The sequence below is a fragment of the Caretta caretta genome, chromosome 3 (assembly GCF_965140235.1).
Source record: "Caretta caretta isolate rCarCar2 chromosome 3, rCarCar1.hap1, whole genome shotgun sequence".
NCBI lineage: Eukaryota > Metazoa > Chordata > Testudines > Cheloniidae > Caretta > Caretta caretta.
Window position 1 is genome coordinate 56,056,889 of NC_134208.1, and position 25,105 is coordinate 56,081,993.

General features: G+C 39.3%; 1 protein-coding gene across 4 annotated transcripts in view; it reads left to right on the forward strand.

Moving 5' to 3' along the window:
* Positions 1-13,453: 13,453 nt before the first annotated feature.
* The window catches only part of COL19A1 (collagen type XIX alpha 1 chain), a 339,106-nt gene continuing 327,454 nt past the window's right edge, over positions 13,454-25,105 (forward strand). For 3 of the 4 annotated variants that reach the window (XM_048846009.2, XM_075126514.1, XM_048846011.2), the window contains exons 1-4: positions 13,454-13,655; positions 16,522-16,651; positions 22,977-23,051; positions 23,611-23,710. In XM_048846009.2, the coding sequence (XP_048701966.2) occupies positions 16,558-16,651; positions 22,977-23,051; positions 23,611-23,710 (269 nt within the window). In that variant the 5' untranslated portion in view covers positions 13,454-13,655; positions 16,522-16,557. Of the gene's footprint in view, positions 13,656-14,773; positions 14,956-16,521; positions 16,652-22,976; positions 23,052-23,610; positions 23,711-25,105 lie in introns of those variants that run through there. The other variant, XM_048846010.2, reaches the window with a different exon arrangement.

The following is a 25,105-nucleotide window of genomic DNA, read 5'->3' on the forward strand; positions in this document are numbered from 1 at the left end:
CCACAGCCTGGTTTGGTCCAATGCTAGCTATTTTAGAGACTGAACAGCAGAATGTGTAAACTTGATTCTCAGTTACAGTTACCACCATGATGCATGTGAGCTCCCCTGGCTTACTTGGAGAGTAAAAGAACCAGAGCTGCTCACAACACCTAAGTCTTCCAACTTTGGCATCTAAGACTATGTCTTCAGAGCATATGAAGTACAGGGTAAGCAATCACATGGTACATTAATCCATGGTATCCTAACCCACAATAGTGTAACCACATTTCTGTGCTGTCATGCCCCCAACCTGCACTGGTGCTGTTTCTGGCTGTAACAAGCAATGCAGGTATCTCAAATCATATCCCAAGATTCATAGCTCTACAACTCACTGTGTCACTCTCTGCTCACATTTACAGATTATTTAGGGTGACCAGATGTCCCGTTTTTATAGGTACAGTCCCGTTTTTAGGGACTTTTTCTTATATTGGCGCCTATTACCCCCCAACCCCATCCCCTTTTTCACAGTTGCTATCTGGTCACCCTAAGGGTGTTATGGGGGAACTTGTCTGCCCACTCTAGGGATTGTGGGAAGAAATGGTCTAAGCCTGTGAAATTAATTTCTTAGCAGGACCAACAGACAGTGGTGGTATATTGTTACGTTCTGAAGGTATGGATCCCACTCTCCCTAATAACCAGGGCTGACAGCTGCTGCTTTTTATGGAGGCAATGTTTCTTTACACACCTAATGCACTCCAGTGCATTCCAATCACTTTCCAGCTTCAACACGGACATCCAGTCTTCCCTTCAAGGAAACCCTACTGCACTGATTCAGAAACTGTCCAGCACTCAATAAAGACTCCATCTCTTAATTTGTCATGAATAATAAATTGGGTGTGGCCATGATTCAGGACGCAGATGACTACCACATGCAAAATATCCATCCCAAGTGTGGGACACCACAAAATGTGTGAAATTAAATAGGAATCATGTTATGCAATACTCCTTAACTGTCTCAGTTTCCCCACTTTCAGCTAGGATCTATGCCATAGCAACAGTGAGCCATTTCACAGTTTCCCCAATCTCAGTCCCCAGTTTGTTTGGGATTTTAGCCTCAGTTACCTCACTTTCAGCTGACATGTTAGCCACATCAACAATGAGCCATGCCTCAGTTTCCCCAGTTTCAGCCTGGGTCTTAGCTGCCTCAACTTCCAGCTGTGCCTCAATCTCCCTCGTAAGGGAAAGCAATTAGCTTACCTTTATGGGATTTGGTAAGGCTTCCTCCCATCTCCACTACATCAGAGACATCTGCATGAAGTAGCAATTCCTATTTAAACCTGCCTCTCTGAAAACTGGGACTGTTAGTTGCACTGGTACTCACCACACCATCCACCCCCTAGAGCAGTGGTGGGCAACCTGCGGCCCGCGGCTCCCATTGGCCAAGAATGGTGAACCCCGGCCACTGGGAGCTGCGGGCGGCCATGCAAATGCAAACAAATGGTCTGGAGGCCTGCCAGCAGCTTGCCCTGATGGGCCGCGTGCAGCCCCCGGGCTGCAGGTTGCCCACCACTGCTCTAGACCATGCAGGGGAGCTGACTCAATAGACTTGGCCTCTGTCTGCTCCTTCTCTGAGTTGAATCAAAAGTATTTTATCTGTAACATTCTGCCTGCTGGGAAGATCCACAGTCTGTTGGCTGCTGCCCACATCCCAGCAGGGTACTAAACAGGTTGCTTGCCTACCCCTTAATTTCTGGAAACTAAGACCTGGGAAATTCTAGGTTGGTGATTCCACCCTGGGAATGTCCCTCCCCCTTCCCTCCCATATTCTTTGTGCACGTCACAGCTCTGTCATGGGGCAAGAGCCCAGTAAACCGCTTGCCCCCCTTTCTCTGGGCCACTCACTTATGACTTTGTCATGGGGGAGAGTCCAGACAGCTCCCTGCCCCCACTAGGAGTCACATGTCTGGTCAGGGGGCTTGTAGGAAGTGATTGGAAGATCATCATGTCTTAGTTGTTGTGGCTGCATTTCTTCATTGTAGTTGTGTTGGAGAGTAGCAATATGCATTAACAGCTACCTCAGGGCCTGTATCTCAGGGAGGGGTGATATCTCACTGTATAGTACTGAAAGAGGCACGCGGATGTGTGAATATGGAGCATGTTAAGGGGATAACCTGGGGTTGAGTCTGAGTTAAGTTTGCAGTGAAAACAAGCCTTATAAGTGCTACATAAAAGCTGGTACTTAAAAAAAAAAAAAACATTTCTCAGAAATTGTCCTGGATCTACATCAAAATAAAACACAGTTTTGGTCTTAGATATGCTTCAAAACACGTTTGATGTGCTAAAAATAATAAACACTGCTGAGATTTGTGCCAGTATTATTCTCAATACCCTTCACAACTGGGTCTATTTTCTTTAAGAATACTTTTTGATACTGTCTCATGTGACCATCTCATAAATAAACTAGGGAAATATAACTTAGATGGAGCATCTATAAGGTGGGTGCATAACTGGTTGGAAAACCGTTTCTAGAGAATAGTTATCAGTGGTTCATAGTCAAGCTGGAAAGGCATATCAAGTGGGGTCCAGCAGGGATCAGTTCTGGGTCCAGTTCTATTCAATATTTTCATCAGTGATTTAGATAATGGCATAGAGAGTACATTTATAAAGTTTGTGGATGATACCAAGCTGCGAGAGAGGTGCTTTGGAGGATAGGATTAAAATTCAAAATGATCTGGACAAACTGGAGAAATGGTCTGAAGTAACTAGGATAAAATTCAATAAGGATTGATACAAAGTACTCCACTTCTGAAGGAACAATCAGTTGCACACATACAAAATGGGAAATTACTGCCTAGGAAGGAGTACTGTGAAAAGGGACCTGGGTGCCATAGTGGATCACAAGTTAAATATGAGTCAACAGTGTAACACTGTTGCAAAAAAAAAAAAAAAAACGCAAACATCATTCTGGGACATATTAGCAGGAGTGCTGTAAAGCAAGACACGAGCAGTAATTGTCCTGCTCTACTCCATGCTGATTAGGCCTCAACTGGAGTACTGTGTCCAGTTCTGGATGCCACATTTCAGAAAAGATGTGGACTAATTGGAGAAAGTCCAGAGAAGAGCAACAAAAATTATTAAAGGTCTAGGAAACATGACCTATGAGGGAAAATTGAAAAAAATTGGTTTGCTTAGTCTGGAGAAGAGACTACTGAGAGGGGATAGTTTTCAAGTACATACAAGGTTGTTACAAGGAGGAGGGAGAAAAAATATTCTCCTTAATCTCTGAGGACATGAAGCAATTAACTTAAATTGCAGCAAGGCTGGTTTATGTTGGACATTAGGAAAAAATTCCTCACTGCAAGAGTACTTAAGCATTTCAATAAATTGCCTAGGGCAGTTGTGGAATCTCCGTCATTGGAGATTTTAAAGAGCAGGTTAGACAAACACCTTTCAAGGATGGTCTAGATAATACTGAGTCCTGCCATGAGTTCATAGGGACTGCACTAGATGACCTCTCAAAGTCCCTTCTAGTCCTACGGTTCTATGATTTCTATTATTTAAAATTATTAATACAACCCTCTCAGCAGGCTTATGTGTTACTTTGTAGTCCCAACACATTGTTTCATTTTATTTGTTTTAATTACACAGTAAGTGGGCCTAACTGGTCATCTGTACACTGAGGGCAGTGTATGATATATGTGCTCTTCTTTTTGGCTGTCAGTGTGTGTTAACATGCAAATTCCCTTGCTCCCAAAACTACCATATATACAGGATTATTGATTATGTTCATCTGCAGTGTGTGTAGGCTAGAAGGTCAGTTTAAAGCACATATGGCCTACAGTGGCCAAGTTTCCTTGAATGCATTTACTCTAACTTTTTATTTAACTGCAGGCCATGAATACTACTGAAATTATGAATTCTTCCACATCTTATATCATGACTAAATGTTCAAGTCCAGATATCATATGTAATGGCTGATGTAAATCAGTGTAACTCCATTGACTTCAAAATTAACATAGGTTGAGTTCTGGAAGCACTCAGTATTAAGTGTAGGGTACAATTTTCAAAAATGTCCAAATGATGAAAGCCATACTGATGAGTCCCAACTGTCGTGCTTGTACTGGGAATACTCGCACTGTTTGCAATTGACTTCAATGGGACTACTCATGGTAGTAAACACTGTACCAGCAGTAAGTATGTGCAGCCTTGGGCCCTTAATTTGAAATTGCTTTTATCTTCTGTTAAAAACAGATACACTGTTTCTTACACTTTTTCAATCAGAGTAGCAGCTATCAGGATAGCAGCTATTTTTGCTCATTCCTTTCTTATTCTCCCTGCTAAGGAAAATTCTGTCAAGTTGTAAAATCTGTCAAAGGTGAGTGCATAAGGATTTGCAGTTTGATACAGACCATAACTACTCTTTTACAGTATCTATCTAATGCAAATTCTCACAACACATTTTTATAGTTACTTCGAAATGTAGGAGAAAGATCTGATTTCTTTGGACTGCAGCAGCACATTCTATGCCCTGCAATTGTAACCCACACACCTTCTGGGTGTGGTGTTCTGTCCCATATAGTGGCACTGAGACAACTTAAAGAGATATAGTTAAATGGGTCTGCTCTACAGCCTTAGCTAACAAGCAGTCGGCTTTTAGCTTATGCTATAGAAGCTCATGCACTAAGCTCAAGAGGTCCCCGGTTTGATCCTGCCCACCGACGACAGGAGTCTGTCAGCGTTACACAATCAGGTAAGGCTAGATAGTGACTGGCACTAATGCTGCCATGCAGGGAGGCTATAGAGAGGTTCCCCGGATCTCAGCAACAAGTGCTCATGGGAGTACAAGGCCTGCATTAGAGATGCAAGTGTGTGGGGAGTAGGTAGAGCTCTTAGCTCTCTTCCTCTTCCACCCATATGCTAACCACATGGAAGCTGAAGGATGTTTATGAGGCACCATGCTCTTTCCTCCTGCTTCCCCCGTGCATCTCCCATGGTGGTGTGCCTCTCCAATTCTTCCTTCTCACAGCTGCACCTGAAAGGCACAACGTGGCCCTATAAAAATACAAAAGCAACAACAGAAACTGCAGCTCTGAGTATAGTCAAATAATGTTCAACAAGCTCTTTCAGTGAACCAGTTAGAATGTGTAAACAGCATTATAGTATGTACAGAAGGTGCATGGATCTAGATGGTGTGCAACCTCTTTCATGCCAGCACGTTAGTCAGATTTACACACTTTGTGCCTTAAAAGACATTCAAATGAATACATTCTCACCGTGACTGCTCACCTTATTGTGCATGTCCATTTAACAAACATTTGGACACCCGGGTCTTATTGACCACTGTATTATTCCCTCATTATGCTAATGTAACCCAACTGAAATCAGTGGAGTTATACTAGCCGAACACTGAAATAACATAGTGGTGAATCAGGCCTCCTGTATATTTCAAAACTGCAGTTGTGTTAACTTTTATCATCACAGCTAATATAGTATGTATACTTCATGATAGTAACAACAGATATGTATGCCCATTACAGTACTAACAAGTGTAAATAAAATACTTTCTGAGAAGAATAAAAATACCATTCTTCACAGGATCTGAAAACTGTATTTCTCACAGCAGTATCCTATTTAAACACAAGTTTGAAAAAGTAAATTGGGGGAGGAGGAAATACCCAAGGTAACATAAATACTGCTATCAAACACAACAGGGGACTATGGTTTACAGTGAGACTTGGCACTTAGTATACATAGTTTTATCACTTAGGATGAATCCTTCACTTGCTGGAGAAAATAAAATATCAGATTCTTGGGACTAACTCTGGTTTATCTTACTGAAACCTCTATCCACAGACACAAATCATACCAGTTTTCTTCTAATCTCCACCTAAACTAAATGTTTCTTAAATAATCATCCTTCACAAGGGCCTAGAAAAAGCTGTACAACCAGATGTGCAAGAATTTTTTTTAAATATGTATTTTTTAAAGTAATTTTTATTATAATGTGCAGAAACAATAATAAATCGAGTATCACAAATAATCCCTCCAAAGTTCACAACATTTCATATTAGTTACAGCATTTTAAAGTTATCTAAGGTGTTATAGTAAAAGTATTAATCTCATCCCCACCAATAAAAACATATATATATATATATGCAAATAAATTAATTCCCTCTATTCTGTACTGTACCATTGCACCACAGATGGGAAAGTTAGAAGGAAAGCTCTAGTACTTTATAAAATATATTCTATTTGCTTCATCTAATTGCATAGGAGATATCAAGGTTCCTCCCCCACTCTGAACGCTAGGGTACAGATGTGGGGACCTGCATGAAAACCTCCTAAGCTTATCTTTACCAGCTTAGGTCAAAAACTTCCCCAAGGTACAAAATATTCCACCCCTTGTCCTTGGATTGGCCGCTACCACCACCAAACAAATACTGGTTACTGGGGAAGAGCTGTTTGGAAACGTCTTTCCCCCCAAATACTTCCCAAAACCTTGCACCCTACTTCCTGGACAAGGTTTGGTAAAAAGCCTCACCAATTTGACTAGGTGACTACAGACCCAGACCCTTGGATCTTAAGAACAATCCCCCCAACGCTTGCACCCCCCCTCTTTCCTGGGAAATGTTGGATAAAAAGCCTCACCAATTTGCATAGGTGACCACAGACCCAAACCCTTGAATCCGAGAACAATGAAAAAGCATTCAGTTTTCTTACAAGAAGACTTTTAATAGAAATAGGAGTAAATAGAAGTAAAGAAATCCCCTCTGTAAAATCAGGATAGTAGATACCTTACAGGGTAATTAGATTCAAAACATAGAAAATCCCTCTAGGCAAAACCATGAGTTACAAAAAAGATACATGGACAGAAATAGTTATTCTATTCAGCACAATTCTTTTCTCAGCCATTTAAAGAAATCATAATCTAACACATACCTAGCTAGATTACTTACTAAAAGTTCTAAGACTCCATTCCTGGTCTATCCCCGGCAAAAGCAGCATATAGACAGACAGAGACCCTTTGTTTCTCTCCCTCCTCCCAGCTTTTGAAAGTATCTTGTCTCCTCATTGGTCATTTTGGTCAGGTGCCAGCAAGGTTACCTTTAGCTTCTTAACCCTTTACAGGTGAGAGGAGCTTTCCCCTGGCCAGGAGGGATTTCAAAGGGGTTTACCCTTCCCTTTATATTTATGACAAGAGAGTAAGGCCCTTGTCCTGTAATCAAATCACAGGCAGATACTCGCACCTACATGAAGCCACATTGAAGCCAACAGGGCTCTGCACAGGCACAAAAGTCCAGTCACATGGATATGAATGCAGGATTTTAGTGGAAGCTCAGATTTCTCATTTTCTTACAGGATTGGACACTAAATCACCAATGACAAGATTGTGCCTTAAATGCACAGTCCTGAGCAAGAGGTTGCATGTACACTGCTCTACCCAAGGCACATTGTGGATCAAAGACACCTGTGCTCAAGCAGGAAGAAGTAGTAATTTGTTGCTAAAGTGTATCACCCCTCCTGTGCTGGCTGGCGCATTGGGGGTGGAGGAGCCAATGCTCAGCCCACTTCCTGACCGCTTGCTCTGGAGTGAGAGGAAGAATACTTGGTGTGCAGAGCCCATTTATTCCTGCATGCCTGAACCCAAAATCCATGTAGCCTGCACAGGAAAGTAAGAGGCATTCTCACTCCCCTTTATGCTTCTGCTTGGGAATGTAATCCAAGTCAGAATTTAGCCCATAGCTATGTTTCTTTATAAGTATATCACTGAAAGCTTCCATTGTATTGTGTAATCTATAATTTAGTCTAGCACAGATTGCTGCACTGGATATCCAGTCTGCTTCAGATGACAATGGTTCATGCCTCCAATGTGTTTTCAGCCTACGTTTAAACCTATTCTCAACCATATTTTGTTTGAGGCAATGCATTTTTTTTTTGGACTCCACTGTTCTTATGTAAGAACATGAACTGTTGCAGTTTTAAATTAGTATATTTCACAGCCAGATAGTTGTTTTCCCATGCACACTGAATTTTTAAGAATATACTCAACATTCAACAAACACCTGAAGTTCCTAGCATGGCTGCCTATAACCAGTTCTTCATTCAAAAGAATTATGTGCAATGACTTTTAAAAACATTTAGGCATTGCTCTCCAACAAAAGCCAAATAATCTGAATTATGTTTGCCATTTCTTGGAGAGCAACCTTTCAGCCCCTCTGTTCCTTTGCCAGCCATTTCACCGCACATTATCTTCTTCCCACAGTCATGTAATAGGGATGCCACAAAAGGTTATGGAAGGGACATATTTTACCACTTTACAGATGGGTTGGTTACATATGGTAATGAACACAGTGGAAAATATTCAAAATTGGATTTCTTCTCCAGGTCTGTTTCCTTGCATTGTTTATGACACATTAGTGTGCATGGCAAGCTATTTACAATATGTTAATATGATGCAGACGTATATGAATGTATATAATGTATGCATATGAAATTAAGTGTTCCTTTTTTTAGAGAACTAGGAAATCATTTTGACTGTCATGCTTTTTAACATTATCTTGGTAGGCATAGTTTGATTATACTCAAGATGTGTTGGATTCTACAAATTCTGCATTATTATCAGGCTGATTAAATCCAGTGAGCACTAGTATTACTTTAAAGAATAGTAGGTATGATGTAGTATATTTGATATGGGTGTAATCATGCTACCAGGTTCAATACATTCTGTAGCTGTTGAAATGTGTTTGCAGTTAGTAAATATAACAAATATATGTCAATACTGCCTTCTGCATATTCACTTTTGACAGTAATGTAAGGTGTCCTATTTTTTTTAAAAGAGACAAGGTGCGTGAGGTAATATCTCTTATTAGACTAACTTCTGTTGGTCAAAGAGTCAAGCTTCAGGCTACATAGAGCTCTTCTTCAACTGTATAGCTCTGTGTAGCTCGAAAGCTTGTCTCTTTCACCAGCAGAAGTTGGTCCAATAAAAGATATTATCTCACCCACCTTGTCTCTCTAATATCTTAAGACCAACACAGCTACAATAACACTACAAACAAAAAATAGACTTTTCCCTTTCATTCAAGGATCTCTAAGCATTTCACAAATATTAATTAACTTAGCCTCATGATACCTGTATGAAATTGGAATTATTATCTCCATTTTACAGATGGGGAAACAGACACAGAAAGGGTAGGTGACAAACTTTTGCAGCAATAGAGCTTTATTTATTATTTCAATTATGTTGGCTTATATTAAAACTTGTTATGACAAGTAAAGTAGAGAAACCTTGAGAAAATCATAAGTACAACTGGTTGATCCACGACAACTAATACTACATAAATAAGGTGGTGTGTATTCTTCTATTAATACATTCTATCTAGCTGTATATGTTGGCCCTATCACCATACTTCTTAGTGCCTCCAAAATATTTAAAAAGAGAAATAATAGTAATCATCTGTCTCTTCCTCCTTCCCTTCACAGCCTGCCAGAGAAACAGAAGATTTGTTCTCCTGATTTTTTATGCTATTTGGATGTAAGTGTGAGTGGGGCCAGGAGATTGAAACCCATTCTATTAGACACAGTCCCAACCACGGTGATCCCCACATTTCTGACTTCAGAGCTTGATCATTGTAACTTATATATCTGAGAATGAAGTTGAACATCCTGAAAAAGTTCCTAAAGATGCAAAGCACAATTGTCTGCTAAGAAACACAAGTTGCCATGAATACATCAGTCAGGTTCTGTCCCCTCTGCACTGGTTCCCACTTAGATCAGTGTCCAGTGCATCTATCTTTATTTTCAAAGCCTTTTATATGCTTGTTCCTTGCTGAGAGGTCTTCTTTCCCTTTGCAATCATGTCCTCCCACAACAGCTATATTTTACAGAAATAATGAAACTGTTGAACGATGTGGGGATGTTTTTGAATGCAGGAGACAGAACTCTCATAGGACCTAGACACAGAGGATGAAATCCTGGCCTCACTGAAGTCAATGGAAGTTTCTCTTTTGACTTCAATGGGGCTAGGATTTCACCTAAACTATGGAACTCACTCTGGCAAAAAAATTTAAAAAAAGAACACACTCTCACACACATAAGAACTTCTCTAGTGTCAAGCAATGTTTCCTTTAGTTGTGGTCAGATTATTGCATATTCTAGGATAGATGGTAAATTTCCCTAATCAAAGGTGTTGACAGTCTATCTTAGTGGGAGTCTCAGGTTGTCTACTCTCTCTTACTACCCAGAATGGCAGGAGACAGAGTCACAAACAGTGGCAATGATTTCTGTCAAATTTTCCTCGACTTCTACTTGTGCGAATGGGCCAAAAGCTTGGAAGGAGGGTATTGTGGTTCTGTTCTCAACTTGTTGTTCATGCTGGTTAATGAGGCCATCCCAGATACACATGATCAATTCTATGAAATAAGATAGTTCCTTGCTTTACGTGCTGTGTTTGCGGGTTGAGTGGAGCCACTTTGAGTATATAAAGTATTTTATGATCCAGAGAAGTTCTGTCAGTCATGACTTTGCTGCCTCTATGACAAGGGATAGGTAGGTTCTCTTTGTCTCCATGGCCGTGGTATAGCTTTCTAGACAGGTTTTCTTTCCATTTTTTCTATTCCAGGTCATCCAAGAGCCACAGCAATCAACGTGGACCATGGTATTTTGATGACCAGATGCTCAGCTGGTGTAAATCAATGCACTTCAACCGACTTTACTGGAGCTATGCCAATTTACACCAGCTGAGGACAATGGCACCAGAAGGACTGCAGAAGTATGGGGTGGGGGCAGGGCAAGCAACCAAAACGGCCCAAATTTGACTGGCATTATGACCCTTATTGCACCCCTGACAAGTTCAGGTTCTCAAATGTGGGGGCCATGGCCCCCCTGTTTAAAAAGTGTGTGCAAGGGGGAATGTCCCTCTCCGCTTCCATTTCCGGTGCCCATGACTGAGACTATGGCTCAGAGTGTACAGCAGTAGGCAGAGAATGGCTATTGTACCTTACTGAGTCTTACTGACTCCTTGGCCTCTTGGTTGGGCAGGGTCTGCTATAAGTAGATTTTGGAACTTGTCTGAGTCTAAAAGGTTTCAGAAACAGACCATGGTATTGCTTTCCTTTAGCCTTGTAATGGGGAGGTTTATTACTTCTGCCTGAAGGAGGAAATAGCCTGATCATTAAAGGGAGATTTTTATTTATTTTATTAATTTTTTTATGTCCATACCAAGCCCAAAGATCTAGTCCAGGATGTTGTTAATTGAGTGGGTGGGTCTGGAAATTACCTGTGAGGAAACTAACATGAAAAGTCTAGATAGGGAGTTTTGATCAATGCACGAAATCTCCTAAAACGATGAGTCCTGTAAACTCTATCACCATGTCAGGCAGTGCCTCTTACCAGTTTCCCTGGCAAGCCTTTGGTGTCTGGGATTTACTAATTAGCAAAAATGTCCAGGTTAGGCTTAAAAGCAAACCATTAACCAGAGTATATCTACAATAAAAGCAATGCAAATTAAATCTATGGAGACTGATGTTTTGACTACACTTCATTTGGAAAATCTGTGGCCCAAATTCTGCTCCGAAACATGAACATGCAACTACTGTTTGAATTCAGAACTATAAAACCTAATGCTGCAGTCATTATTAAGGACTTAATCATGTAGAGTGATTTGCATGGAAACATATATTGAAGGGTATTCTGCACTGCTCTATTTGATAGTGTGAAATATCTTCTTTATTTATAACAAATCCAAGTAGTCCTTAAAATTGTACATTGTCCCCTGCTCAAAATTTGGATGAATTTTCTGAGTCTTTGGAGGACAAAATTAATTCAAAGGATTTTTTAACTGAATATTTAATTGTAGGTACAAATTTTGTGCTATTTAGAAAAGAATCTTTATCTAATTGCCAAAATATTCATTAATTTTATCTTGTGAACACTGAAATCCAGTAAAGTCTAAGACACTCCTGGGTGCAGGCGTCTACGCTAGTGGATTTGAATCCAGTATATTTAGGCTATATGAACAGGACCTAAGCAGGGGTTGTAGAACTTCTGTAGATTTTATAGAAAGAGTAAAGAGAAAATAAAACATATTTTAAATTCATGAATCACAGTACATTTCACTAGTACTAGACCTCTATAATAGGGCCTTTTATCCTTTACTTTTGTGTTATGGCTTTTAAAATAGTCTCCATGCTTCCCGCTCAGAATCACAAAGAGCAAACTGCAGCCAAAACTCTTGTGAGTTGTCCCTTTGCCTTGGGACTATGCATTTGAATACGGGCTGCAGTATTAAGTTTTGCCTGCAGGATCAGACCCTTAGCTTCACAACAGTTCTATGAGATAGGGGAGCATTTCCATCTGCATTTTACAGACTGGAAAACTGAAGTCTAGGGATTTGTGACTTTCCCAAAGTCACAAAAGTCTGTGGCAGACCTGAGAACAAAAATTAAATGTCCTGACTCAGTCCTATATTTCAAGCCACAAGACTATTTTCTCTTTGTGATTCTGAGCTGGGAAGAGTAGAGACTGTTTTAAAAGTCATGTCAGAAAGATAAAATAAAAGAGTATGAACCATGACTTCAAGTGTGACTTATTTGTTGTCCTGTGCAGTTTTCATGTTGGGTGAAACCAGGAAGTACTGTTGGAAATTTTGTGAGGAAAAATCCAATATAATGAGATTTCTAGTTGATTTTAAGACCAAGTTCAGATAAGTTCCAGATAAACAACTTTTTTGGATGTTTATCCACTCAATATTAAACTATTGAACCCTTTGAGATTCACTCTTCACAAATCACCACCTCCTCCTCTTGACCTCAAAAACAGATCTACTGGAAAAAGAGAGAACTTTAAATACATTTAAATGAGATGCATTAAAATAAGATCCTGCTCTCCCTACCTTCTATGTATGTACTTGTAATCGTTTTCTTTCTCTTTAGCCTTTTATCCTCTGGTTTACATGTCTAAAGGCTACACTGGAAGGCTGTCATGAGCATACTCAGAGGGCCCCAAAAAAGTACAGTTTAGCATATTCAAGTGAGAATTAGTGGCAAGGCTCAGTGTCACCATTTTATCACAGACAGATGATATTACAGTGCAAGAACAGACTGGCTTTTAAATGATGGGCTTAAAAAGGCAAACTAAATACCAGTCATCTGCTGTGCTTTGCAACATCAGTGCCATAAATAGGCGCATTCTCTTGGTTGGTTGGTTGGTTGGTTTTAAATTTATGATAAAGTATATAAAATTAATGACGTGCTCACACTTAAGTGTTAAAAGCCAGTTGTCTGCTGGTGTGTTACTGCTATGCACAGTACTTCATAGCCACTGCTCCACAAACAGAACCCACACACCCTTTCATTCATGCAATCAAACCCAGACAATTTTATTTGTGGAACAGTTTATTATAAAAATAAAATAAAATAAAATAACCTTTTTTACATTATTACCAGACTTGGAAGAGATTAGAGTGATTATGCAAAACCCATGACTATGTTGGTATCTGTCCTGTCTTGCAGTATATTCTGTGCTCACTGAGTGGGAGGGTCACACTGTGTGAGACTAATAAGGACAGAGCTGCATCCCACTCTTTGGAGACTGGCTCCAGCAACTCCTCAGCACTACAGCAGTTTTGTACAGACATTTACTGTGATTCTGGAGGACTTAATAAGTAAAAATTAAAGGTAAGCTGCTCATATTTGTAGTCAATGTTTACACATCACACACACACTCTACTGTATTTATGTGTTCAGCTCACATTATTGCTAATCGAGTTTATTTCTGATTTTGACTGTACCCTATATATAAATATTATACACAGTATGTTTATATTCTGTTGCCATGCTGGATAACGTACGATATAAATCTGCTCACACTTGTGTAAATATGTTAGTATAGTTATGTCTGTGTGTATATTTTTTTCAATTAAAACTGCTAATGGAAATACTCCCAGTGCATATACTATAGTTAACAAAATGATTAAATGCTGTTACAAATTGGCACAAGGCCAAAATGTGTATATTTTTAAATACTTGTGGATGTACATATAATATGTCTATACACAAAAGCAAATATCTATTAGTCTGTAACGTCTTTCCTAATTGTGGGAGTCTGCTGGTCTAAATGCAGGAAGCTGAAATGGTTTAGTGAAAAGGGGATATGATAAAAGAAAGGACAACCCCTTATTGGGAATTTGCAGGTGCACAGCCGAAAACCTATGTGGATCTAAGGGGCTCTTGAGTTTTTCTGCGTTGAATCACATTGCTCGTCCATTTCACTGCCAGTCATACTTTTATTTGACTACATGCTGTTGAGGCAGAGAGAGAGACTGATCTTCCACCATGTCCCCTGCAATTCCTACCTGGAGGCAGCAAGCGCTGCCCCTCCCAGCCCCACCTGCCCTTTATTTTTTGTTAGTTTTCTGGTAAGTTTGACCAAGTGTTGCGGCAGCTTCGCTCGTGGCCCCAGCTGAGGCCGGCTTCTCCGGGGGTGCAATTTTCCAGCGGAAAAGCCAGTTAGGATAAATGCAAATCAGCGGGGCCCGCTCCCGTAGGGCATGAGCCCGAGCCGCTGGCGCTGCGCTCTCCTGGCGGGGCCCCAGGAAGGGCTCTGCACAGGGAACCGCGGGGCTGGCCAGCCGTCGGCGGGTGCAGCGCTCACAGGCCTCGGGCTAGGGGCACCCCCCACTCAGACATGGGGGCGGGGGACGTGCTCACCCCTGCCTCACGCGGCGCGCTCACCTCTCTGACAGGGATGTGGGCGCGCGGGCGGCGCGTGAACAGCCGCGAGGGGTGGGGTCCTGCGCCCCCAGCTTTTGCAGCGGGCGCCGCCGACTCCTTGCCGCGAGCCGGGCTCCGGGAATTACGGTTCCCAGATGCTTTGGCGCGTCTCCGCCTGGCTGGCAGAGCTGCAGGACGCGCCCGCCCGCTGCCGCCCCGGGGAGGAAGGAGTTGGGCTGGGGACAAAGGGCTTCGGACTCGAGAGGTGGGGGACGGGGAGCTGGGGTTGTGACCCTGGGGGTAGCGGTGACTGGGAGCTAACGCTTGAGGCTGGCTGGGGAGGTTGGAGCTGGGCAGAAGTTTGCAAAGACGGCAGGAAAGCAGCGGCTGCTAGGAGTCAAGACCCTACAGGCAGCGCCCCTGGTATTGCTACTGCTTCGGGCAAACTGACCAGCACCGTGTGAGGCCTTGGCCCCTCCCCGGGAGCGAGTGCTCTGGCTTGCCCACACTCTAGCAGCTTGGACGTGTTCCTGTGCAGAGCAGCAGAGGAATTAAGGATCTGCACATTTTCTCCCTTCTGCTGCCCAGTTATCTCCGTGCCTGTCAACTGGTATCTGCGTGTATTTTACTGTCTGTAAAACAAATCAAAATTAATCAGAGCAACTAAATTTCCAAGGCGGGCTGTGTTACAGTCTGGACCGTCATAAACTCCAGTCAGTTCTTGCTATTAAGTTCTGGCATGTTGATTGTAGACGTGATTGATCATCTTCTGAAGTAATAAACTAGCGATGACTCAACATACAGAGATACAGTAGGCATGGTGAAGGAGATAGCGGCATTAGCAATTGGTAACAGTGTTATTTAATTTGTAAGAGCTTTTCAGGATTTGAGAGCCATAGGCTTTCAGCTCTAGTGCACTGAAGTCTTCTTGTAAAGCAGGTGCAGGAACTTACACCATGATGTTCTTTTGACATATATTCACTTTGTGTTACTGTCTGTACTGCTGACTGACAGAATAACCATGAAGATGAAAATAGTGCAGCACAAAAATAATCATAAATTTCCGGAGCAGACATACCAGCTGTATTTTTTCTTCAGTTCATCTTCATATTACAAGACAACATCACACTTTCTCTAAGAAAAATATGAATAATAATGTATTGTTGCATTTCACTGTGCTTTGTTAAATCCATACTTTCCTGCTAGTTGTAATTGGTTTAGAAGAAGCCCAGTATTGTGTTTGGAAGACAAAGATATTTTGTTGGACAAGTTTCATTCTTTTTAAATAAGATTTAAAGTGCAAATTTAGGTCAGGCTGCCCTAGTCACTGGCATATTTTGCAAAGAAGAAAAATGTCTCCTATGACTATTTTGTTTTTAAATAAAAGACAAAAAAAAAAGCAATGAGAAGTTTTCCTCAGTTAATCTAATGACAGCTTCAGCAGTCATTCTGCAGCACTGTGTCACCAAACAGTTAAACTAAAATATCTAAGACTAAAAAGCTAGGAGGGGGAAAAAAAGAAACTAGTCATTCTAATGAATGATAATTTAGTGGCTTATTTAATAATATCTGAGTTAGTATTACTGTAAATGAATTGCTCATAAAACTAAAAAAGTGCCATGAAATACATTTATCACCCAATTCTAAATTCAGATTAGCCTGAAAACTTTTTCAGAGCTTCTTGAACACAGATAAATTATACACATTGTGTAAAACCAATGACTTTCTCTTTTCTTTACAAATAAATTTCTTCCTTGTGGTTTTTTTGTGGGGGACTGGGAAAGGGAGAATAAGAAGATATTGTTCCCATTGTGAGTATTTTTTGTTTCAGATCTGTGGTCATTTTTTCACATGTGTCCGAGGGGAGATGAAGCACATTGGATTCTGCATAATTTGGCTTTGGATAGCAATTCTCTTCCTTCTTCCTGTTTCAATTTATATGGCAGCCACGGACAAGACAGGTACCTCTCTCTCTTTTTTTTTTTTTTGTAGCCAAACAGTCAAAAGGCTGAGGACAAGTCTCAATACTGACACAGCTCAACAAATAAATAATGCTGCATAGAAAGTTAATGGACCACGTAAGTATATGAAGTTACAGAAGCTCAATCAGTTTTAACATCTCTTTGAAGAAGTCCGTATCTGATGTATCTAAAGGCAGTGTTTTTGTTTCCTGTAGATAAAGAGGAATGTATTTTTAGAAGCAGTTTAGCCACTTGAAATTTTGCAATGTAGTCCCCTGATATTTTCTGTTTTTAATATTACATATCCAAAAAGAGTCCAGTCCTGGGCTTGAAAAATCTAGAACTCTTTTAAACAAAATCGTATTATTGATTCTGTGTTTTAATCTGAGGAAAGCATTTTTAAGAGCCCTAAAGGCATGCCAACCACCTCAGAGAGGTAGAATAAGGCAGTTCCTTGCCCCTAAATAAACAGAGGAGAGGGGAAAGAGAGATAATACAGTATTCTAGCAAAATGGTGACAGTAAAGTTTGGTGCATTACTTCTATGATTTGCCCCTCGTTTCTTGGCTCCCTCTTGCCATCTGTCTCTTATCTAGCTCTCTCGTCTCAAACAACATCCTTCTCCCCATTTCTTCTTCTGTAGTCTGTCACTATAACTCACCATCTCTGAGAAATAAATCACTTGTATGCTTGTAAATGGAACCGTCTGGTATGATATTGCATCAAATAATGACTTGGAAGTTTCCTGGCGTTGGCCCACATCTCAGTTCCTTTCAGCATGCCTAACATCGCTAACAGAAAAGGTTTTTTTATTTGTTTTTTTTAAAGAAAGATAAACAATTAGGACCTGATTTTCAGAGATGCCTACCCTCTAGGAAACAGTTGAAGGCAATGGCAGTTGTGTGATCAGCGCTACTGAAAATCAGGCCCGAGCTGTTTAAGATTAGTGCCTTGCACAATGGGACTCCAATCCTGATTAAGGCCTTTAAGTGCTACTGGAGTACAAATAATAAATAGTAGTGATAATTGTGATTGGGCAATGTACAAGTAGTACATTGTGGAGAATCTGAGTTTGGGTTTCAAAACTCTCTTTTGAACTTTTAGAGCAGCAAAAGCTAAGAGCTTTGTATGTATATTATTATCAAACCCTGGGAGGTGGGAGGGTAAACCTCCTCTAATAACCCTTCAATAATCCCCTCTTGCCATTTGAAGGAGTGTAGTTCATGGGCACATCCAGCTACCTCATTTGGAGGGTTGAGGAAGGAACACTTTAGAAGGGCTGCAGAAGACGCTCAAATGATCGACATGAACTTATGTACAATTTAAATTAAATACATTTGAAAACAAAATGGAGTGCAACTCCCTCTTGTCAGGTAAAAGGCTTTTCAATTAAATGTAAGCGAGTCATAGAAGACTGTTTAGGCCATGAGAGATGGCAGGGACACATGAAAGGAGAGACAAATATCTAAACTCCTTACACTTTTTCTTCTTTCATTTAATCCAAGTGACTCCCTTTTTCTCTCCTCAAGGTCAGTTCATCCTGGATGGTGCTCTTGCTTTTGCTTCTTCCTCTCAAGATTCTTGCATGGCAGCCCTTGCAGTGACACTTCTTTATGGCTGTCCTGTGTCACCATTTGTACTTGTGCCATTTGCCCCTACTCAAGCTATGCTGTACCAATAGAGTTTGCTTCTGTACAAGTCCCATACTATTTTCCCTCAGGATCCTGACAACCCCTATAGTATAGTCTAATTGTGCTACTGTTTTTTGGTGGAAGGCTTTGAAATGGAGGGAGAGTTCCCACTTAAGTTTAATTATAAAAAAATACAGGAAATCAATCATGCAAAAGAAAGGGTAAAGCTACATGTGTGGATTAATATGGTAAGGGGAGAGATTTGTTTTCCATTTAATATTCTGAACGTGTCTTGGAAATGATTTCATTTCATTAGTTAATATTATTGTAATTAAAGAAATGGCAGTGCTGAAAAGAGGAAATGTTAAAGAGTGTGACAGATTACTCTGGGCCTGCTTCAGGCAGTCTTCCTTAGGCCCTGTTGAGTGTGCTGACATCTGTTTGATTCACAGCAGTGATCCCTTTCAGTTTTTGTTTGTGCAGAACTTCTGGTGTACTAACCATTTACTGGAGGGAAGTGATTACTTCTAAAAATAAAATATAATAAATCTAAGGGAGAGGATAGAGTTACCAGACTGAAGTTCATGAAGTTCTCCACAGCCATGTGTTAAACCTAAATATACCGAGGAAAAGTTTTCTCCTAATTCTTTTATTTTGTTTATATGGTTGATTTAACTAGTTTTTGATTATTGGGAGCATGTGTTTTCACAATATGGAACTGAGTCAACTCTAGAAAGTTCTAATGTGATCATTTCTAAATTCTGCTTGAATGCTAATAGTTCTGTCTCATTCTGATTGTCTTATCCAACTTTTTGCTATGAGTACCCCTTTTGTAACATGGGCTGCTAAGCTTTGTTGTCTGACCTGTGACAAATATGGCATATGAAAGGTTCTGGGCTGCCAACAATACTGGAAAAGACCTGCTGGATTTCCACTGCCTTTGACATGAAGTATGTTATGAAAAATGTTGACTCTAAATTTTGACTCAAACACCACTAATAATTTCAGGGGCACACTCCAATGCAATTTTTTAAGTCTGATATGAAAAAATGCCTCATTATAGAACACGATATATTAATATTAGATAAAAAGATGTTAATACTGTAGTGAGTTGATTCATACATTAGGCATTCTCAATGTATAAGCTGCCAGACTTGAACTCTTAGGCTGTGTTTACACTAGGAGAGCTAGGGGTGTATTCCCCAGCTTGCATACACATATTAGCATGAGTATAAATAGTAGTGTAGTCATGGTAGCGTGAGCAATGGCAGAGATGGCATGGTTTAGCCATGCTGAGTACAAACCCACCTGAAACTGGTGGGTACATACTCATCACAGCTAAGCCATGTCACTGCTGGTGCTGCCATGGCCTGTGCTGCCATGGCCGTGCTACTGTTTGTACTCCATGCTAGCTCTCATTAAGCTACTGCTAGTACATGTATGTAAGTTGGGGAATCACACCCATAGCTTGAACTGTAGATGTAGCCTTATAAATTACTGGGAGTTGAAGTTTGTACTGTATGCCATTAGAAAGTTAATTAATCTTAGACTTGCATTAAAGCTTCAGGTTTTATCTATGATTCGCATGTGAGAATATATACATGTAGTATATAGACTTTTTTATAGAGTTGAAAGAATTTTATTGATTTACAAGACTAAAATCAATTAGTAGAACTCATGAATTTCTATAATTTAAGTTCTATACCCATTCTATGGATGGATAGCCTTATGAATTGTATGTACATTACATTTTCAGTGTTCTTTTCAGGTAGCTTTTCCATTACCATTTACTTTTAATGGAAATCATGGAGTTAAAACTAGACACAAAGCAATGCTCTGCTCGGCTACTTTTACTCTGGTGTAATGTAACTGAGTAGTGAATCAGGCCATAGTTTTTATGTCCTTGCTGAATGTAAAGAATTCTCTTGTTTTCTTGATTGTTGTCTTTATGTAGTCTCCTTGTCTAATTTAATTTTCTAACCTCTCTAGTCTGACCCATGACAAAAGTGGTGTATACAAGTGCCAGGATTGTCAGCAATAGTTAAAAATCATGCTGGACCTTCCTTCCTCACTATAAACAGATATTGTATCAGCCTATAAAATTGAAGGCTGTCAGCTCCTTGTATGAAAAAGAATATGTAGGGGAAGCTGTTGCTCTTAACATTCTAATCTCTTGGCTCAGCTGTCTAGGAAAATATACTATTGAGGTGATGGGGTCGTTTTTAGCACAAACTAGAAGAAGAATTGCCCTAGTTCTTTCAGTTTTTGTGGGTGTACAGAATACAACCAGCAAAGTAGCATTCATGTGATCTTAGTATGCTGTGCTTCCTGCCATGACTGTTACGCCTTTGATAAAAATACACCCCCGGTGCATTACATGGTCTTAGGCATCTCAGGAACAACTTCAGTCAGCAGGATAGCAGAGAAATTAAGGCTCGAATCTTCACTTGGACTTAATGGAGAGGGGCCAGAACGAGCCAGGTCCAACTCCCTGATCCGCAGCCCTAGTGTAAGTTAAAGCTGCTGGACAGGAGTTATGCTGGTGTCAATTCAGAGTAACTCCCTTCACTGCCACAGAGTTGTTATAGATGTATATTGGTGTAAATGAGAGCAGAATCAGGCCTGTGTGTTTTCTGTCGGTTCAGGGATAAAAATTATCTAATGCGAACGTGACTCTATGCTCTAGAGTGTATATTTCCGCCAGAGTATTAGAAGTACAGTAAGTACATTATAACAGAGAACTCACTACACAATAAATACAACTGAGAATGGGCTTGTATTGCCAACTAGGAGTTTGATGAAAGATTACATATAAACTACTGAGATGGCAACACAAAGACTCTTACAATTCTGCATATTGTCCTGAGAAAAATTGCTTCTAATGTGACTTGTTCTTTGGTAGGAACAGTAGAAATAAATATAGTATCTGTCTTCTTACATATCTATTAATTGATATATTTGAAACAAATCTGCCCATAAATTACCTTGCTTTCTAATTGTGGGCTGTAGTTTAGACAAACGAAACAGGGTTTTTGACAGAATCTGATGCATATTACTGCCTTCACCCAATCTATGTTTAAACATTTCTGAAATGAAGATGACATTGGTTTCATTAATCATTTTGTGAGGTAATAATTTTTTTATCTAAACTATATCTTCCAGCTATAAATTTACTAGTTACTTCAAATTAGCCACTTAAGCTAATTGTAAAGATGTGATACTGTTATACATTGAGTTGAATTCAAGATTTTTGGGGAAGAATGTATTTTCTGTATTATTACAGAGTCAGTGTTATATTGCAGGCATTTTACAATTACAAGTGTAACCATTTTCCGGGTCAACTTTCAGTCTCCAACATATTTGGAAATCCTTTAAATATAGACTATTTCTAGGTTAGTGCTAGTTATTTCCTCCTCTCTTTTCACTGAATGGATACATTGGAAAGCCCAGTGTCTTCCATTGCTGAAACTTCAGGCTTATTTTGGCAATCTTTTCTGGGCACTTCAACTCAAGACAGGATCGCATGCCAACAGAGTTTCTGGACAAAATCCTGCTTTCCTTCCCTCTGGTAGTCCCAATAGACTTCAGTGGGACTATTTTCATGAGTTTGGTAAAAAGATACAGCCCTGTTTTAACATGCAAAAAATTGACCTTAGTCTTTATCCACTTCTTGAAAAAGTTTGTGTGTGTGTCTCTTTACTGAAGCATAAAACTGCTGCAGCATGATAAATGTTGGGTTAAGCTTCACGGATATTAGATTTTAAGGTTTTGGAAATGTAGGAGTCCATATATAGGCCCTCATACTTAAGTACTACTTATTAGAGACAAGCTAGTAAGAAGGGTTATTACTTAAAAGTTTTTAATATACTTCCTCAAATTGTTAAACTAATTTACCCTATTTTATTATGATTTCAGCTGTTAAATGTAACCACTCTGTTAGACTTTGCCTCTGCATGTGTACTATATTACAAATATTAGAATACTGTGCTTGTTTGTTTCTAGTAAACACATCAATGCATAGTTAAAACAATCCCTAATGCAAAGCTGCTTAATTTGTAACAGTCTTTTAAAGAGGCAAGCAATGAGATATTGTTTATATAATATGACAATATCCTTATTAATCCACATTTTGAGATTATTTTCTACACTGCAAATAACATTTAACTGTTGCGAGGGTAATCCATCATATACTTATAACTTTTATTGTTGTATCTTCATAATAGCATCTGCTGTAAAATCTTCTTTTTTTCAAAGTTTACTGTACACATAACCCCTCACCCCTGCCAAGCATATGGTGTTCTGTTTTATGGTATTCTTGACTGGAGAAAAAAAGTTGTAAGAATGTAATATTATTTCCCACAGTGGTTGAATAGTTAATATGTGCTTGCTTTAATCACAAATGATTGAATTAAAACATGATTACATCTTATCTGTTTATAATTATAGTATTAAGAGAATATTTTGTACACTAAAATGTAATTACTGTTGTTTTAATATGGTAGTTTGGTTTATTTCATAATCCTAAATATAAAGAAACAAGAAGGAATATTAGTAGTAATCTAATTACATTGAAAATTGAACTCTGTTCATGTTGCCTTGCAATTCACTGTTTATTACACATGGCAATAATTTTGTCTGATTTATTTTTTATTTGCTAATGTTTGATGGGAGCTGTTATACTGTGTTCTTTTCTAGTTAAAGTGTGTCCTATAATGAGACCAGATGGACATCAGGGTAGACATATCTACAAAGAAAATCTTGATGTTTCAGGTAAGTGACTTTTTTAATACAAAAGATAGAGCATCTAAAATTTACAAACCTTGGGTGAAATCCTGGCCCCATTGAAGCTGGCTTTAACTGTAAAGAGACAATAAAGCATTTTAAATTAAAGCTGTCTTTAATATTAGAAAAATTGTTTTTATTAAAATTAGAATAAATTTCTGTAATTTTCTGGCTTAAGTTCTATACATATACATTGGTTTTTTTTTAATTCTTACTTGTAAAATTAGTCTGGATTTAACATTCACTTCTCAGACTTACTGTAGATCTGCAGCATAGTTATTCTCATTAGTTCAGATGGTAAAAGAAAACAGCCAGTGCATTCCTCAGAGGTTGAAAAGTCAAGAGCTGAGGGAATTTCACACTCATATCCCTTCCTATGAGAAAATGCAAACTGGAAATTTCTGTGACCTAAAGCATTGGGATTTGAAATAGCCTGTCAGTCTATAGACTAGAAAAGCATCAAGCATACTAAAAATCAATACTTTCCCCAGGCTTTAAAATTGCATTAAACAAAGAGTAGACTAAATTAATATATCACATTTCACAGGTTTTGATCTAGCAGAAAGCTTTTCCCTGAGACAGGCATCTTGTGGAGGTGAAAAAACCTGTTTTAAACTGGGAAGCACACCTCTTATCAGAGACACTCGGTAAGTAAAACAATACTTTATCCCTAAATATCTTTAACAGAATCCAAGCTAAATACTAGGTACCGACTAATATATTAAGCAGTGTATTCAGATAATGCCACAGAAAGATGTATATTAGGACTGTCAATTAGTCACAGTTAATTCATGCAATTAACTAAAAAAAATTAATCGTGATTAATCACAGTTTTAATCGCATTGTTAATAAAATACCAATTGAAATGTATTAAATATTTTTGGGTGTTTTTCTAAATTTTTAAATATATTGATTCCAATTACAACACAGAATACAAAGTGTACACTGCTCACTTTATATTATTATTTTTATTACACTGTAATTTTATTGCACTGTAAAAATGATAAACGAAACAGTAGTTTTCAATTCAACTCATACAAATACTGTAGTGCAATCTCTTTATCATGAAAGTGCAACTTACAAATGCAGATTTTTTTTTTTTGGTTATATAACTGCACTTAAAAACCAAACAATGCAAAACTTTAGAGCCTACAAATCCACTCGGTCCTACTTCTCAGTCAGCCAGTTGCTAAGACAAACAAGTTTGTTTATATTTACGGGACATAATGCTGCCCACTTCTTATTTACAGTATCACCAGAAAGTGAGAAAAAGCATTTGCATAGGACTTTTGTAGCCGGCATGGTAAGGTATTTACGTGCCAGATATGCTAAACATTCGTATTCCCCTTCATGCTTCAGCCACCATTCCAGAGGACATGCGTCCATGCTGATGACGCTGGTTTAAAAAAAAAATGCATTAATTAAATTTGTGACTGAACTCCTTGGGGGAGAACTGTGTCTCTGCCTCTATTTTACCTGCATTCTGCCATATATTTCATGTTCTAGTAATCTTGGATGATGACTCAGCACGTTTTTCATTTTAAGAAAACTTTCACTGCAGATTTGACAAAACACAAAGAAAGTACTAATGTGAGATTTCTAAAGATAGCTACAGCACTTGACCCAAGGTTTAAGAATCTGAAGTGCCTTCCAAAATCTGAGAAGGATGAGGTGTGGAGCATGCTTTCAGAAGTCTTAAAAGAGCAACACTCAGATGTGGAAACTACAGAACCCGAACCACCAAAAAAAGAAAATTAACCTGAGTCAGATGCCACCAGCAAAAGATGGTGAAAATGAACATGTATCAGTCCGCACTGCTTTGGGTTGTTATCGTGCAGAACCCGTCATCAGCATAGACGCATGTCCTCTGGAATGGTGGTTGAAGCGTGAAGGGACATATGAATCTTTAGCATCTGGCACGTAAAGATCTTGCGATGCCAGCTACAATAATGCCATGAGAACGCATGTTCTCATTTTCTGGTGACATTGTGAACAAGAAGCGGGCAGCATTATCTCCTGTAAATGTAAACAAACTTGTTTGA